Source organism: Macaca fascicularis, chromosome 14 (assembly GCF_037993035.2).
Source record: "Macaca fascicularis isolate 582-1 chromosome 14, T2T-MFA8v1.1".
NCBI lineage: Eukaryota > Metazoa > Chordata > Mammalia > Primates > Cercopithecidae > Macaca > Macaca fascicularis.
The window spans coordinates 2,920,708-2,934,178 of record NC_088388.1 but is presented as its reverse complement, the minus strand read 5'-3'; the positions used below and the strand labels follow the sequence as shown (position 1 = coordinate 2,934,178).

The following is a 13,471-nucleotide window of genomic DNA, read 5'->3' as shown; positions in this document are numbered from 1 at the left end:
TCTCCTGCCTCAGCCTCCCAAGTAGCTGGGACTATAGGCGTGCACCACCATGCCTGGCTAATTTTTTTTGTATTTTAGTAGAGACTGGGTTTCACTATGTTGGCCAGGCTAGTCTCGAACTCCTGACCTCATGATCCACCCGCCTCGCCCTCCCAAAGTGCTGGGATTACAGTCGTGAGTCAATGTGCCCAACTAGCACTTGCTAATGTTTTTGTTTTGGTTATTGAGCTGCTGAATCAGCTAAGGGGCAGGGAGCAACCTTGCTCAAAAGCCTAAAACCTTTTCTGTCCTGTTAAAAAAAAAAGGGAAATGCTAGCCCAGCGTGGTGGCTCACACCTGTAATCCCAGCACTTTGGGAGGCTGAGGTGGGTGGATCACCTGAGGTCGGGAGTTTGAGACCAGCCTGACCAACATGGAGAAACCCTGTCTCTACTAAAAATACAAAATTAGCCAGGCGTGGTGGCACATGCCTATAATCCCAGCTACTTGGGAGGCTGAGGCAGGAGAATTGCTTGAACCTGGAAGGCGGAGGTTGCGGTGAGTCAAGATCGCCATTGCATGCCAGCCTGGGCAACAAGAGCGAAACTCTGTCTCAAAAATAAAAAGGGGGAAATGCTTTGGGAGGCCGAGGTGGGCGGATCACGAGGTCAGGAGATTGAGAACATCCTGGCCGACATGGTGAAACCCTGTCTCTACTAAAAATACAAAAAATTGGTTGGGCGTGGTGGTGCGTGCCTGTAATCCCAGCCACTCGGGAGGCTGAGGCAGGTGAATCTCTTGAACCTGGGAGGCGGAGGTTGTAGTGAGCTGAGATCACACCACTTCACTGCAGCCTGGTGACAGAGCAAGACTCCGTCTCAAAAAAAAAGGGAAATGTAGTAGAAAGGTTTTTCTATCCTGTGGCCGCCTCCCCAGTGTTACTGTGGGTAGTGAATCTTAGTGTAGCTGCTATTGTGCATGTAGATAGTAGGTACTTAATGGAGTTCATTAATCTTAAACAAGTGTATGTGTGACCACAGATCAGACGAAAGCACGGCCCGGGAGCCGCCAGCCTCAGCATAGGTAAGGCCCCAGCCTGGGGAGTGATGTCCTTGGGCCCCTTAGGAAATAGTCCCTCCCAGAGATGGCCCCTCTGCAACCATAAAGACAAGCTGTTTCACAGCAGCGTGTCTGACCTGAGAAAAGCAGGGCCTGTCAGCAGCTGGGCAGAGCGGCTGCAGAGCCCACCTGCTGCAGTAGAAAGGAGGCTACTGCTGTCTGACCTGAGAGTCTGTGTGACCTGCACACCTAGCAGGGACCGCGCGTCGGGGACGAGAGCATCCAGGCTCTGGGATGCCGGTCACAGCTGTAGTGTGCACAGCAGCACTGCCCATGGCAGTCCCTGCCCTGTGTCATGGCCGCTGAGTTATTACTCAGTTATGAATATAAGAGTGTGAGCAGCTCTCAGCGAACCAAAATTGTTCTTTCCACAGCTCGAGTCCACAGTCATGCCCTACCTTCAGGTGTTATCAGAATTCCGAGAAGGAGTGCGGAAGATTGCCCGAGAGCAAAAAGGTGAGGACCAGTTGCTGGAAAGAGTGTGGGAGCCGTTCCCCTCACTGGGCTCCCTGGACTCGGGCGTCTCCCCCTAGGCACTATGGCGTTCGGGCCGGATCACCCTCTGTGAAGGCTGCCCTGTGCACCACAGGGTGTTGAACGGCGTCCCGGGCCTGGACCCACCAGGTCCATTAGCACCACACACCCCAGTCACCACAGCCCTGCCTGTCCCTGCAGGGCAGACTCCTTGAGTGAGTGCAGCTGAGTGGGCACTGGGGACCAAGGATGTGATACGATGGGCCAGGGTTGATTTGCCTCTTCTTCTCTGAGCTGAGACAGAATGGAGGGCCTTCTGACCAGCCCAGTCACCACCTGCCCTTTGGCTCACGCTGCGGCTTATTTTTGCTCCTGGTGACCTGGTAGGCTGGGTGCGCTGAGGTGTGGCTCGTTCCTGCTGCAGAGTGGAGCTGAGGTGGAGCTTCCGGAGTTCCCTTTTCTGCTCAGGCATGCCAGATGAATGCTTGAACTTGGGGTTCACACCGTGGCCCCTCACTGTCCATAAGCAGCCATTCCCTCACCTTTTGACATTTCTGAGATGTGTGTGGTTTAAGACTTAGAAAGTGCTGGATCTGAGCATTCATTTTGAGGGCCAGTTTTTAAAAAGTGTTAAACCCAGCAACAAGCAGCATCAGTCAGGCCTTTGCTTCTCACTGAGTAGTTCTGATTGGTGAGTAACAGCACAGCTGGGAACACACACTGAGGACTTAGGATGTGCTGGGCCCTGCCTACTGCTTTCTGCACATTGCCTCATTTACCCCCATGATCCTCCAAAAGAGGAAAGCAGAGCCCCAGCCAGGTCACACTGACCTTGAATGCTACTCCATCACCTGCTGTGCTATGCTTCCTCCCCAGGGGGCCTCTATGTTGTGGGAAGTCAGACCTAGGATCCATCTGGTCCCCATCTGTGCATAGCCCATCATGGAGGGTCACAGTGGGGCAGCATCCCGGCAGGGCACGCTGAAGATAGAGCAGACAGAGACCCAGCAAGCCTCTAGGAGAAGCTGCACCTTGAGGAAGGTCAGGAAGCCTGGGCAGGTGGAGGGGCTGAGGTGGAGGAGCCGAATCCGGGCCTGTTTCAGGCAGGAGACAGCGGAGCAGGAGGCGGGAGGGCAGGAAGGAGTTTCAGGAGCTCAGAGCTCCACAGGCTGCAGGACAGAGTGCAGGACACTGGGTGAAAGGAGAGGCTGGCTGGGCTGCTGGGCTGCCACAAGTGGTCTGTGGAGAGGGGCCTGGGCCTGACCGAGCCCCTAAGAGGCCACGGTGGGTGCACTTGACCTGACCAGGTAAGCACCATCGCCTCTCTCCAACACCTGATGCCCTCAGCATTTCAAAGCACTTGAATCAAACGGAACCAAGCCTGGACCAGCCCATTCAGGACCAGCGCAGGGCTCTCCAGCGATCTTGGCAGCATTGACTTAGCGACATTGCTGGGGTCATGGGCTTGGGAAGACCATTCTTGGAGGCAGCCTGGGCATTTCCATCTGCCTTCTGGGGAACATCGAAGGCCGAGCCCGGGCCCCAGGAACCTGGGTCACACAAGACTGTGCGTGTGGCCTTGGCTTCTCTGGCATGCCACAGCCCCAGGAGGACGCTGAAGGAGGACTGGCCAGGCACAAGCTCGTGCTCGGTGGCACTGTCCAGGACAGGGCTTGCTCAGGCCTGGAGAGTGGCACCAGCCAGCCAGCATTGGAAGTGGTTTGGTTTTGCTTTCGGTTTGCTTTTCACTTTTGTTTTGTTTTGTTGCTTGGAGCAGGTAGATGGATGATGTGGCCCCAGGTTAAGATGGGGGTGACCCCTACCCTGTACATCATCCCATATGTGCCTTGTGAGCCAGAGACCCTGGGGATCCAGGGGCTCAGACCTTCCGATGGGGCAGCGTGTTAGAGGTGGCTCTGGTGCAATCACCCTGTCTCCCCAGCAGCAGCAAATAGTGACGTTTTTGTTATTCACTGTTATCTCATGGCTGGCCGAGGAGAAAGTGAGTGTATAACAGACTCAGGGGTGGCCCTCAGATCAGCTGGGATCTGCTTGGCCCAAGCCAGGTGCTCCACAGACGAGAAAGAAACCGTTTCCCCTGGAAACGCCTCCATGGTCTAGTCAGCTAGAGAGCACAGGCCTGGCAAGGAGGGTCGTGGGTTCGGGGTTTGACCAGGAGAGAGGCATTGAAGTGAGAAAGCCAGGGGCTAAGCCAGGGTCCGCTGCACTGGCGAGATGATGCCATTTCCCCATTGCCAGTTTTTTGTTTTCATTGTGTTAAAATACACAGCTCAGTGCCATTAGGGACGTTCACAGTGTTGTGCAGCTGCCACCATCCGTCTCCGCAACTCTTCCCTTTTCCCAAACTGGAACTCTGTCCCCGTGGAACAGCAACTCCACATCCCCTCCCTCAGCCCCTGGTGCCCACCCTCTACTTCTGTCTCTGTGGATTTGACTACTCCAGGACCTCACATGAGTGGAGTCACACAGTGTTTGTCCTGTGTCTGGCTTATTTCGCTGAGCACAGTGTCCTCAGGTCTACCCATGTCGCAGCCTGTGTCAGGACCTCCTGCCTTTTTAGTGGCCGAATCATATTCCGTCAGTGGATGGACCCTGATCTGTCTGTTCTTCCATGGATGAATTCTCATCACCTTTGCGTTATCTTTGTAGCCCACGTTTCTCTTCAGTAAATCCCTGATGATGATGTCACTGTCTGCTCCTCTGCCCCAGCTCTGCTAACAGAAGCCGCAGAGGCTAGCAATGGGTGACCATCGGAGCAGGCACCAGGAAGCCTCCCAGGCCACACTCCCTGTGGGAAAGGGATGCACGCCATACCCCTCAGGCCCACACCGGCCTCTGGGTCTGGATTCTGAGGAGCTGAGGAAGAAGCCTCGTAGCCACTATGGCACCCAGCAAAGGAAAATGTAGTCCCTGGGTCAGGGGCCACTCACGAGGGCACCTGCGCCAGCTGCCCAGCCTCACAGGGTCAGGGGCCGCTCACGAGGGTACCTGCGCCAGCTGCCACACCAGAAGAGGTGTGCCCGTGCCTGGCATCTGCACTTAAGCTCTGTGAACACAGGTTCCTGGAGCACCAGGGAATGCCCACCACGGGCTGGGCCGGGGGCAGGAGGCAGGACACTTGCTGGGGAGGCAGCAGTTACACTGTAGGTGTTCAGGCGCTGTGGGTTCCCCTGATGCTTCTGAGGAGCTGCTCACTGGCAGGTGGCCCCGATGCACCTTCTCCTTCTCAAATGTCACGGAGACAGCCTCCTACATTCGACAGGACTGTGAGGCTGGGCAGCTGGCACAGGTGCCCTTGTGAGTGGCCCCCGACCCAGGGACTACATTTTCCTTTGCTAGGTGCTGTAGTGGCTACGAGGCTTCTTCCTCAGCTCCTCAGAATCCAGACCCAGAGGCCGGTGTGGGCCTCAGGGGTACGACGTGTGTCCCTTTCCCCCAGGGAGTGTGACCCAGGAGGTTTCTTGGTGCCTGCTCTGATGATCACCCATGGTGGGTGGGCTGGGGTGCTGGCCTTGTGGCCTCCCATGACACCCATGACAGTAACCACAGGTGCTGGCTTGCCTGCCTTCTAATGAGGGTGCTGTCCAGCGATGGCTTTCAAAGACTGAAAGGCAGGCACCTACCTCAGCTCATGCCCCAGTCAGTCCTTCCTCAGATGACTGAGGAGGGCCCATTCCCAGGAATGATACTGCGGACAAATATAAAGGCCATCGTTCCCCTAGGTCCCTGCCTGGGGAGGTTGAAACTCAGGAAGCTGCCCAAGGTGGCTGTGCTTGTGGGCAGGTCCTTGAAACCCAAGGATATGCATTTTTTTTTTTTTTTTTGAGACAGAGCCCATCGCCAGGCTGGAGTGCGGTGGTGGTGTCATCTTGGCTCACTGCAACCTCTGACTCCCTGGTTCGAGCGATTCTTCTGCCTCAGCGTCCCCAGTAGCTGGGATTACAGGCACGTTATACCACACCCAGAGAGTTTTTGTATTTTTAGTAGAGATGGGATGTCACCATGTTGGCCAGGATGGTCTCGATCTCCTGACCTCGTGATCCACTCGACTCAGCCTCCCAAAGTGCTGGGATTACAGTCATGAGTCACCATGCCTGGCTGGATATGTAAATGTTCTATCTAGCAGTGAATGAAGGTGTGGGGCGCCCAGCAAGGAGCTGTAGGGGGTCTCAGTCATGAGGACACAGCAGGAAAAGGACAGATGAGAATGGCAGCATGCGTGTGGTCAGTGCCGCCCAAAGTCAGGGCAGGCAGGAGGATGGGGTGGGATGGCGGGGGTCCCAGCAGGCTGCGGGCAGGGCACCTGCCCACCTAGCACAGTTGGGTGCAGCAAGCTGAGGGGCCAGAAGAAAACTAAAGGGTGTGGTGATTCCAGCAAACCCAAGGTCAGATTTCAGAGCAGAAAGTTGTCACTTGGAGAGCAGCAAGCATCCATCCTGTCGATGTAGTCTAGCAGATGCTGTTGCATCACCCAATACTCAGGAGTCTTTCTGAGATAGGTTGGCATCCCATTTACCCTGCAACACCCAAAACTCCTTATGTCCTGTTCCCCACCTGGGCGTTGTGCGTGGGCTGGGGACAGGGAAAACTTGGGCAGAGCAGAGGCACAGGGGGGCGTCTGGTAGAGACTGCATGAGGAGCCCCTCAGGAGAACCGTGGGATGCCGGGCAAGTCTGCAGTGCTGTGCTCTGAAGCCAGTCAGCCACAGACGTGTGGGTTTCCAAGTGAAGCTCCCTCCCCATGTGATGGAGGTCATAGCCGCTCTCCCTGTCATGCTTCCCTTCACCCTCCCAGCTGGGCTTGGTCCCCAGTCAGAGGCAGAGGTGAGCACAGTCTTGGGAAGCAACCTGTGGTCCAGCCCCACTGCTCACCCCTGCCTTTCCAGCTGCATGTGCTTCAGCCCTGGGAGGCCTGATTCTCATAGAGCCAGAGCTCTTTAGTGGTCCTGGGACTTAGCTCTCCTGGGTCCCGGTCAGGACCCCCGTCCCAGTCCTGTGTGCACTTGGGAACCAAGTCCTTAGGGGTTTGAGTCTAAACGGTCCTTCCGTAAGAAAACTGATTGTAGCACCAACAGAGAAACTGCCTCAGATGAAGAGCGTTAGCACCCGTAGGGACCCCCAGGCCTGTCCTGACCCTCCCGCCCCTGCTATTGGCCCAACTTGTGTCCCTTTCCTGGAAGAACCGCTTCCAGCAGCCATTGTGCTATGCTTCCTCCTGGCTCTGTCCTGCACCCCCAGAACAGCCCCTGGGTTTACGGGGGACACTAGTCTCTGGGCTTCTGCAGCCGGTCAAGCTGCTGGCCCCTCCCTCCCAAGCACTGGAGGAGGCACCCGTTCTGTGGGCCCCAGCCCCTCATGTCTGATGGAACTGCTCTGCTTTCCCTGCAGTCCCTGAGGTTCTGCAGCTCAGCGATGCCCTGCGGGACGACATCCTGCCCGAGCTTGGGGTGCGGTTTGAAGACCACGAAGGTGGGTGAGCCCTTGCTGTTTGCTATGAAGTTACCAGGAGCTTGGAGAGGTGTCACAGGGAGAGCTCCCGGGGCTGGGCCGAGGCTCCTGCATCATAATTGTTGATGCAGAATCCCAAAGTGGCAGCCCCATGGGTCCCCCGGCACCATTCCTACACTGGCCAGCCTGGCAGGGGCAGGGGAGCACCCCGTAGCTCCATCCCACTGCAGCGTGTGGTGGCGTCACCTCCCCTGCGTGTCATCTCCCTTTGGGGCCTGGCTGCCCACTGCCCCTGTTGCTGCTGCCTCTGATGCTCTCAGCTAAGGAAACCAGCCTGTATCCTGTACACTGTCAACAAATTTCATGCTGTCCTCCCACTTGGTAGAGGTTTTTTTGTTCTACAGAAAATTAATTTTTTTGTTTTTTATTTTTAATTTTAATTTTCATTTTTTTATTTTATTTTATTTTATTTTTTTTTGAGGCGGAGTCTCGCTTTGTCGCCCAGGCTGGAGTGCAGTGGCCGGATCTCAGCTCACTGCAAGCTCCGCCTCCCGGATTTACGCCATTCTCCTGCCTCAGCCTCCCGAGTAGCTGGGACTACAGGCGCCGCCACCTCGCCCGGCTAGTTTTTTGTATTTTTTAGTAGAGACGGGGTTTCACTGTGTTAGCCAGGATGGTCTCAATCTCCTGACCTCGTGATCAGCCCGTCTCGGCCTCCCAAAGTGCTGGGATTACAGGCTTGAGCCACCGCGCCCGGCCTTTAATTTTTATTTATTTGTTGAGACGGAGTTTCGCTCTGTTGCCCAGGCTGGAGTACAGTGGCGCGATCTCGGCTCATTGCAACCTCTGCCTCTCGAGTTCAAGCAATTCTCTTGCCTCAGCCTCCCGAGTAGCTGGGATTACAGACGCCCACCACCATACACGGATAATTTTCATATTTTTAGTAGAGATAGGGTTTCACTGTGTTGGCCAGGCTGGTCTTGAACTCCTGACCTCAAGTGATCTGCCCACCTCGGCCTCCTAAAGTGGCATGAGCCACCATGCCCGGCCTTATTTTCAGTTTTTGTGGATACATAATAGTTGTACAAATTTATCGGCTATATGTGATATTTTGATACATGCATATGATGTATTATGATCAAATCTAGGTAACTGAGATTTCCATCATCTCAAGCATTTATCATTTCTTGTGTTATGAACCCTCCAATTCCACTCTTCCACTCTGCCCCTGGTAATTTTAAATCTCAGATGACATGTCATATTTTCCTACTCCTGGCTGGCAAGACCTTCCTATCTTCCAATTACAAAATGTTCTCGCCAGGTATGGTGGCTCATACCTGTATCCTAGCACTTTGGGAGACTGAGGTCGGCGGATTACCTGAGGTCAGGAGTTCGAGACCAGCCTAGGCAACATGGTGGAACCCTGTCTCCACTAAAATATAAAACATTAGCTGGGTGTGGTAATGCGTGTCTGTAGTCCCAGCTACTCGTGAAGCTGAGGCACGAGAATTGCTTGAACCTGATAGGCAAAGGTTGCAGTGAGCTGACATCATGTCACTGCACTCCAGCCTGGATGACAGAGCAAGACTGTCTCAAAAAAAAAAAAAAAAATCACACACAAACCAAAATGTTCTCTTGTGCTACACTGCTGCTATGGAGGTTCTTGTTTGTTTTTCTCCAGTGGGCCCTCGCTCTGACTGGGCAGCACGGCATGGTCTGGGCAGGGCAGGGCAGGGCAGGGCTGGCCCAGCAGTGGGGATGGCCCACAGAGCCCAGCCTCTTCTCACACGCTGTTTATTTTGCAGGACTGCCCACGGTGGTGAAACTGGTAGACAGAAACACCTTATTAAAAGAGAGAGAAGAAAAGAGACAGGTGAGTGAAGTGAAAATGACTTAAGCTTGATATTTTTTGAAAATGTAAAAACCACTGCAGTTATTACATAGTTTACTTTTTAAGCATTGATGTTTACACTTTTTTTAAAATCCCAGTATTTATAAATGTCAGAAAGAAAAATTAACTAGTATCTTCTAATGAAGCACCTCTTTTAAAAAGATTATTCCCTCAGTTTAAGTGAAAACCAGTCACTTTTAGCAAACTGTGAAGCTGACATGTTAAGATCCCAGTCACACCTTGCCCTCACCTGGGTGGTGCGTGTCACTGATGCATCTCCACCTCCTATGCCCAGCATACTCCCCACTTGCGCCCCACAACACTCCCAGGATTAGGGATGGTCCAAGTTCCTCAGTGCCTGATAGGAGAGAAGAACAGGAACAAAAACGCAGTGTCAGAACCTCTGGGCACAGTGTGTGGGGCACCCTGGGATGCAGGCAGCAGGATGAGAGGCACGTGGGCCCCCAGTGCACACTATGGGAGGTGGGCCTTGGGTGCTGTTGCCACCAGCAGGTGGGTCCCCAAGAGGCTTAAAGCAGGAGACCGCCGTGGAGGGCGAGTTTGGATGTCACAGTTCTCAGGAAGGAGGCTCTGGGAAGAACTGAGGAAGGAGAATCGACAGGGTGGGTGATTGACAGATGAGATGTGCAAGGTCAGGGAAGGCATCTGTGCCCAGCCCTGGACTGGCCCAAGGCACAAGGGGAGAGCTGATGCCAGATGCAAATGTGGGTGGCTGGAGTTTGCAGTGCTTTGGAGGAATGACAAACTGGAACTCTGGGGAAAGCTCCAGTGGTGAGTGGTCTGCAGGTCCATCCTGGTTGGCAGGTTGGGAGGAGTTGGGCTTGCCCTGTGAGGTTGGCTGGTGTGACTGCCTCATCAGGGCCCCTCCTCATTCCATCACAGTCACTCACCTAGCCTTGGGTCTCGCCTGCCATGCTGTGCTGTGAGGCGGCCTGGTGCTGGCTGTACAAACACCCTGGCTTGCTGCACTCCCTGGCAGAGTGCTCAGAAGCAGGAAGCAGACAAGAGGAGCGCCAGGGCGGCCCGACCAGAGCCTTGCAGGCCCTGTACTCTTTGTGCTGGCCTTTCCACTGGCCACCTTGGCTGTGGCTTGTGACTTCTAGTAGCTCCTGTTTCCCAACCAAGGGACTCTTACCTCACCACACTGCCGCGAGAAGGCATCCCCAGGCCCGAGGCACCACGGGGGAGGGATCCTGCCTCCCTGTGCCATTCCCACCAGCACATAAACATACCCTAACTTTTAAAGGGAAAAAGCAGAAATCCTGAGCACTGCCTCTCTGGTTCCTCCAAGCTCAGTGCCCAGCTCCTTCCTCCCCCACCTCAGCCCCTTCCCCTTGGCCGGCCCTGCCCTCCCTCCATCTACCTCGAAAGAGCTCGATCCTGTTGGCCCAGCCCCTTCCTGAGTCTCTGAGATCTTTGTGCCTTCCTGGTTTCTTTTCCCCAGCTCTGTGTGTGGAGCTCCAGGAGACCTTACCTGGTCCTGCGGCTTCTCCACCATCTATCATGTAGCCGATGGCCCAAAAACACTTGTGCCCAGCTGCCTACCTGATAGCTCCACTGGGCCGGGAAGCACCTGAAACCTAGGCTGTCCAAAGGAAATGTGAAAATGTGATTTTCAACTCCCCAAACTTGTTCCTTTTCCGTCAGTGGAGGGCATGTCTATTCGTGCAGTGGCTCAGGCCAGAACCTCCCAAAGCAACGGAGGGCCTCCCTCACCAGCACACAGCCTGCTGGCTCCACTAATAAGCTCTCCCTGCAGCATCAGGCTGCGCTCGCCCCTGCCCGGGTACTGCCTGCTGGTTGGAGTGGGCTCTGGTCTCCTCACCCAACCCCCAAGGCTGGCCTCCACCCTCCTCTCCCCATCCTGCCCTGGGGCTCTTGCTCCTTCCCAAGTATCCCAAGACCCGCTCAGGGTAACCCTCGCAGTGCTGTCCTGGTCATCACCTGACGGATCCTCTCTCCTTAGGCCAGGCTGACCATGCTGGTCCATTTCTTCATGTTAGTGGTGCCTGGATCTTTTAGCATTGGTTCTGTTTGTCTGCCTACTGCATACCTTTGCATCTAGGGCAGGGCCAGGCACCCAGGGGTGCCACTGAGGATCCCCAAAGGGAATGGAAGAGGGTGGGTGTGCTGCCCAGCACATGGACTTGCCTCCCCACAGTGGAGTGGGCCTGGTCAGAGTTCAGCCCTGCATGCCAGGCCCTGCGGGAGGGGCTTGTTTTGCGGGACCTCTCACTCTGAGAGACCCAGCAGCCTGAGGCAGCCCTGTCTCATCTGGCTGTGTGCTGCCCCTCTAGGTTGAAGAGGAGAAGAGGAAGAAGAAAGAGGAGGCGGCCCGGAGGAAACAGGAACAAGAAGTAATGCACTTTGTTTGTTTGGGGGTGGGGGCTCTCCTGGGCAGGAGTGCACCCTGACTCCATGCCCTGTGACTCTCTGTGCCTCCGTGGACCTTAGCCACGCCCCTGCAGACCCTCGCAGAAGGAGCTCCACTCTCTGCCTCCACCACCTAAGGCCTGCCAGGCCCTTCTCACATCGGGTGCAGGGAAGGCCTGGCCAAGGGGAAGGCTGTGCCATTTGGTCACAAGCTCCAAGACAGCATTTACAGACTTACTACTATTAGTGGTTCTAGCAAGCTTTCCACTATTGCTGTAGAAATAACATCTCGTTTAATTTTAAATTCCTTGTATGTTCCCTCCACCTTGGCTTTCCCCTTCCCGTCTTTCGTAGCACTCTGAATCTGAGGGCTGGGAAGCAAGTTGACGGCTGGAGGTATGAGCAGATGTCGTTCACAGTGTGGAGCCCCAGGTGCTGCTCAGTGGCAGTGACTGTGCTGTGTTGTGTGTTCCAGGCAGCAAAGCTGGCCAAGATGAAGATTCCTCCTAGTGAGATGTTCTTGTCAGAAACCGACAAATACTCCAAGTTTGATGAAAATGTAAGCATCCTTCTCTTCTTTTCGGAACTTTATTAGACCACATTAAATTGGGAGGACAGGAATTTTCAATCTTGGACAAGCAGATTTTCTGTCTGTAGAAAATTTGGAATCAAATCTGACACCTGCTTTAGGTCCAGGGCCTCCTGGCCGAACTACTGAGCTCCTTCCACAGCCCAGGCAGCTAGGCAAGCCCGTGCCAGGGCCACCCCTCCACTGGTGTGGCAAGCTCTGGTTCCTAGCCCTGGGAGTTGTGGCCCGGGCCGAGATCCACCCAGGCCCTCACAAGCTGGCTGAAGTGCAGTGGTGCAGATAGGCCTCCTGCCCCCAGGTCCTTCGTCATAGCGATTCACAGCCACTGCCTCCAAACCTCTAGGCCCCTCCCTGCTGGCATTTGGATGTGTTTGCTGTGTACCTTTGGGCCGGCTGTGTCAGAACTCAGCCATGGGTAGGCTCTGAGGGGCACAGTGCCTCTCACCTTAGTCAGGAAGCACCCCCAGACTCTGGCCGCCCCTCTCCCATTCTTAGCTGCTAGAGCTGGCACTGCCAGGTCAGTGTGCCAGCACCAGATCAGTGTGCTGGCTCCAGAGCAGTGTGGTGATGTCCAAGCAAGAAGACATGGCTGCATCAGGGAGATGCACACTTTGAGACGGGAGGGCCAAGAAAGGGGAGTCGGGCTTACCCAGGTGCAGAGGAGACCAACAGCCACTGTGCTCTGGCTTTTCAGGGTCTGCCCACACATGACGCGGAGGGCAAAGAGCTCAGCAAAGGGCAAGCCAAGAAGGTGAAGAAGCTCTTCGAGGCTCAGGAGAAGCTCTACAAGGAATATTTGCAGATGCCTCAGAATGGAAGCTTCCAGTGAGGGGCGCAGGACTGACTTTTTAAACCGTTGCGGACTAGCGGCTCCTGTCTGCCTCAGTGACAACGCTCCAATGCTCCAGTCATGCTTACAGTTGCCCTTGGGTCCTAAATTAAGAGTTGTGTTCATGTAGGTTCATGTCGTCATTGGCTCTGAGACATTATAATAAATTTTTCTGAACAGTGAGACCCTCTCTGCCTTGTTCTGCATGTTCAGCACTTGGCAGGGGGCCTGGTGGCCGGCCAGGGCCGCTTGGTCAGCAGGTCACAACCTAGGTGCTTGGGTCAGTTGAGCTGCTTCAGCTGGCCGAGGAATTTCTCGCCCATGCTGATGGCTATCGGCTAATCTCTGGTGTGTGGGCACATTTGGAGGTATTTGAGTAGGAAAAAGACAGGCTCAGACTGGCAGAGCCTGCTGAGCCCTAGACAAAGGCCACTCAGTCTGCCCTCGGGTTCTGATGAATAAACACACTGCAGGTTTTCCTAGAGCCATTCCATACTGGGCAGCAGCATAGCCAGTGGCTCAGCAGGCGGGCCCCTGGCGAGCTGCCCAGAACTGCCGTTGGAGACAGCAAGTCCAGGATGTGCATGGCTCATGGGTGAGATGTGGGGGTGTTCTCAACACAGCAGGGACCTTCTGTCCCCAGTGCCCAGTGTTGTCCTTGCCACCCTGCCCCTACACTTGGTTCACCTGGACTGAGAATCAGCACCCAGACGCGAAGGTGCTTACCC

At 55.0% G+C, this 13,471-nt stretch overlaps 1 protein-coding gene across 15 annotated transcripts in view; it reads left to right on the top strand.

The window, feature by feature from the left end:
* CARS1 (cysteinyl-tRNA synthetase 1) overlaps positions 1-12,926 on the top strand; it is a 56,827-nt gene extending 43,901 nt beyond the window's left edge. For 10 of the 15 annotated variants that reach the window (XM_005576921.4, XM_005576923.4, XM_005576918.4 and 7 more), the window contains 6 exons: positions 1,473-1,554; positions 6,981-7,061; positions 8,846-8,913; positions 11,250-11,309; positions 11,801-11,884; positions 12,609-12,926. In XM_005576921.4, coding sequence (XP_005576978.3) covers positions 1,473-1,554; positions 6,981-7,061; positions 8,846-8,913; positions 11,250-11,309; positions 11,801-11,884; positions 12,609-12,743 — 510 coding nt within the window. In that variant the 3' untranslated portion in view covers positions 12,744-12,926. Of the gene's footprint in view, positions 1-1,019; positions 1,063-1,472; positions 1,555-6,980; positions 7,062-8,845; positions 8,914-11,249; positions 11,310-11,800; positions 11,885-12,608 lie in introns of all 15 variants that reach the window. The other 5 variants (XR_012422911.1, XR_012422912.1, XR_012422910.1 and 2 more) reach the window with 1 other exon arrangement.
* Positions 12,927-13,471: the final 545 nt, after the last annotated feature.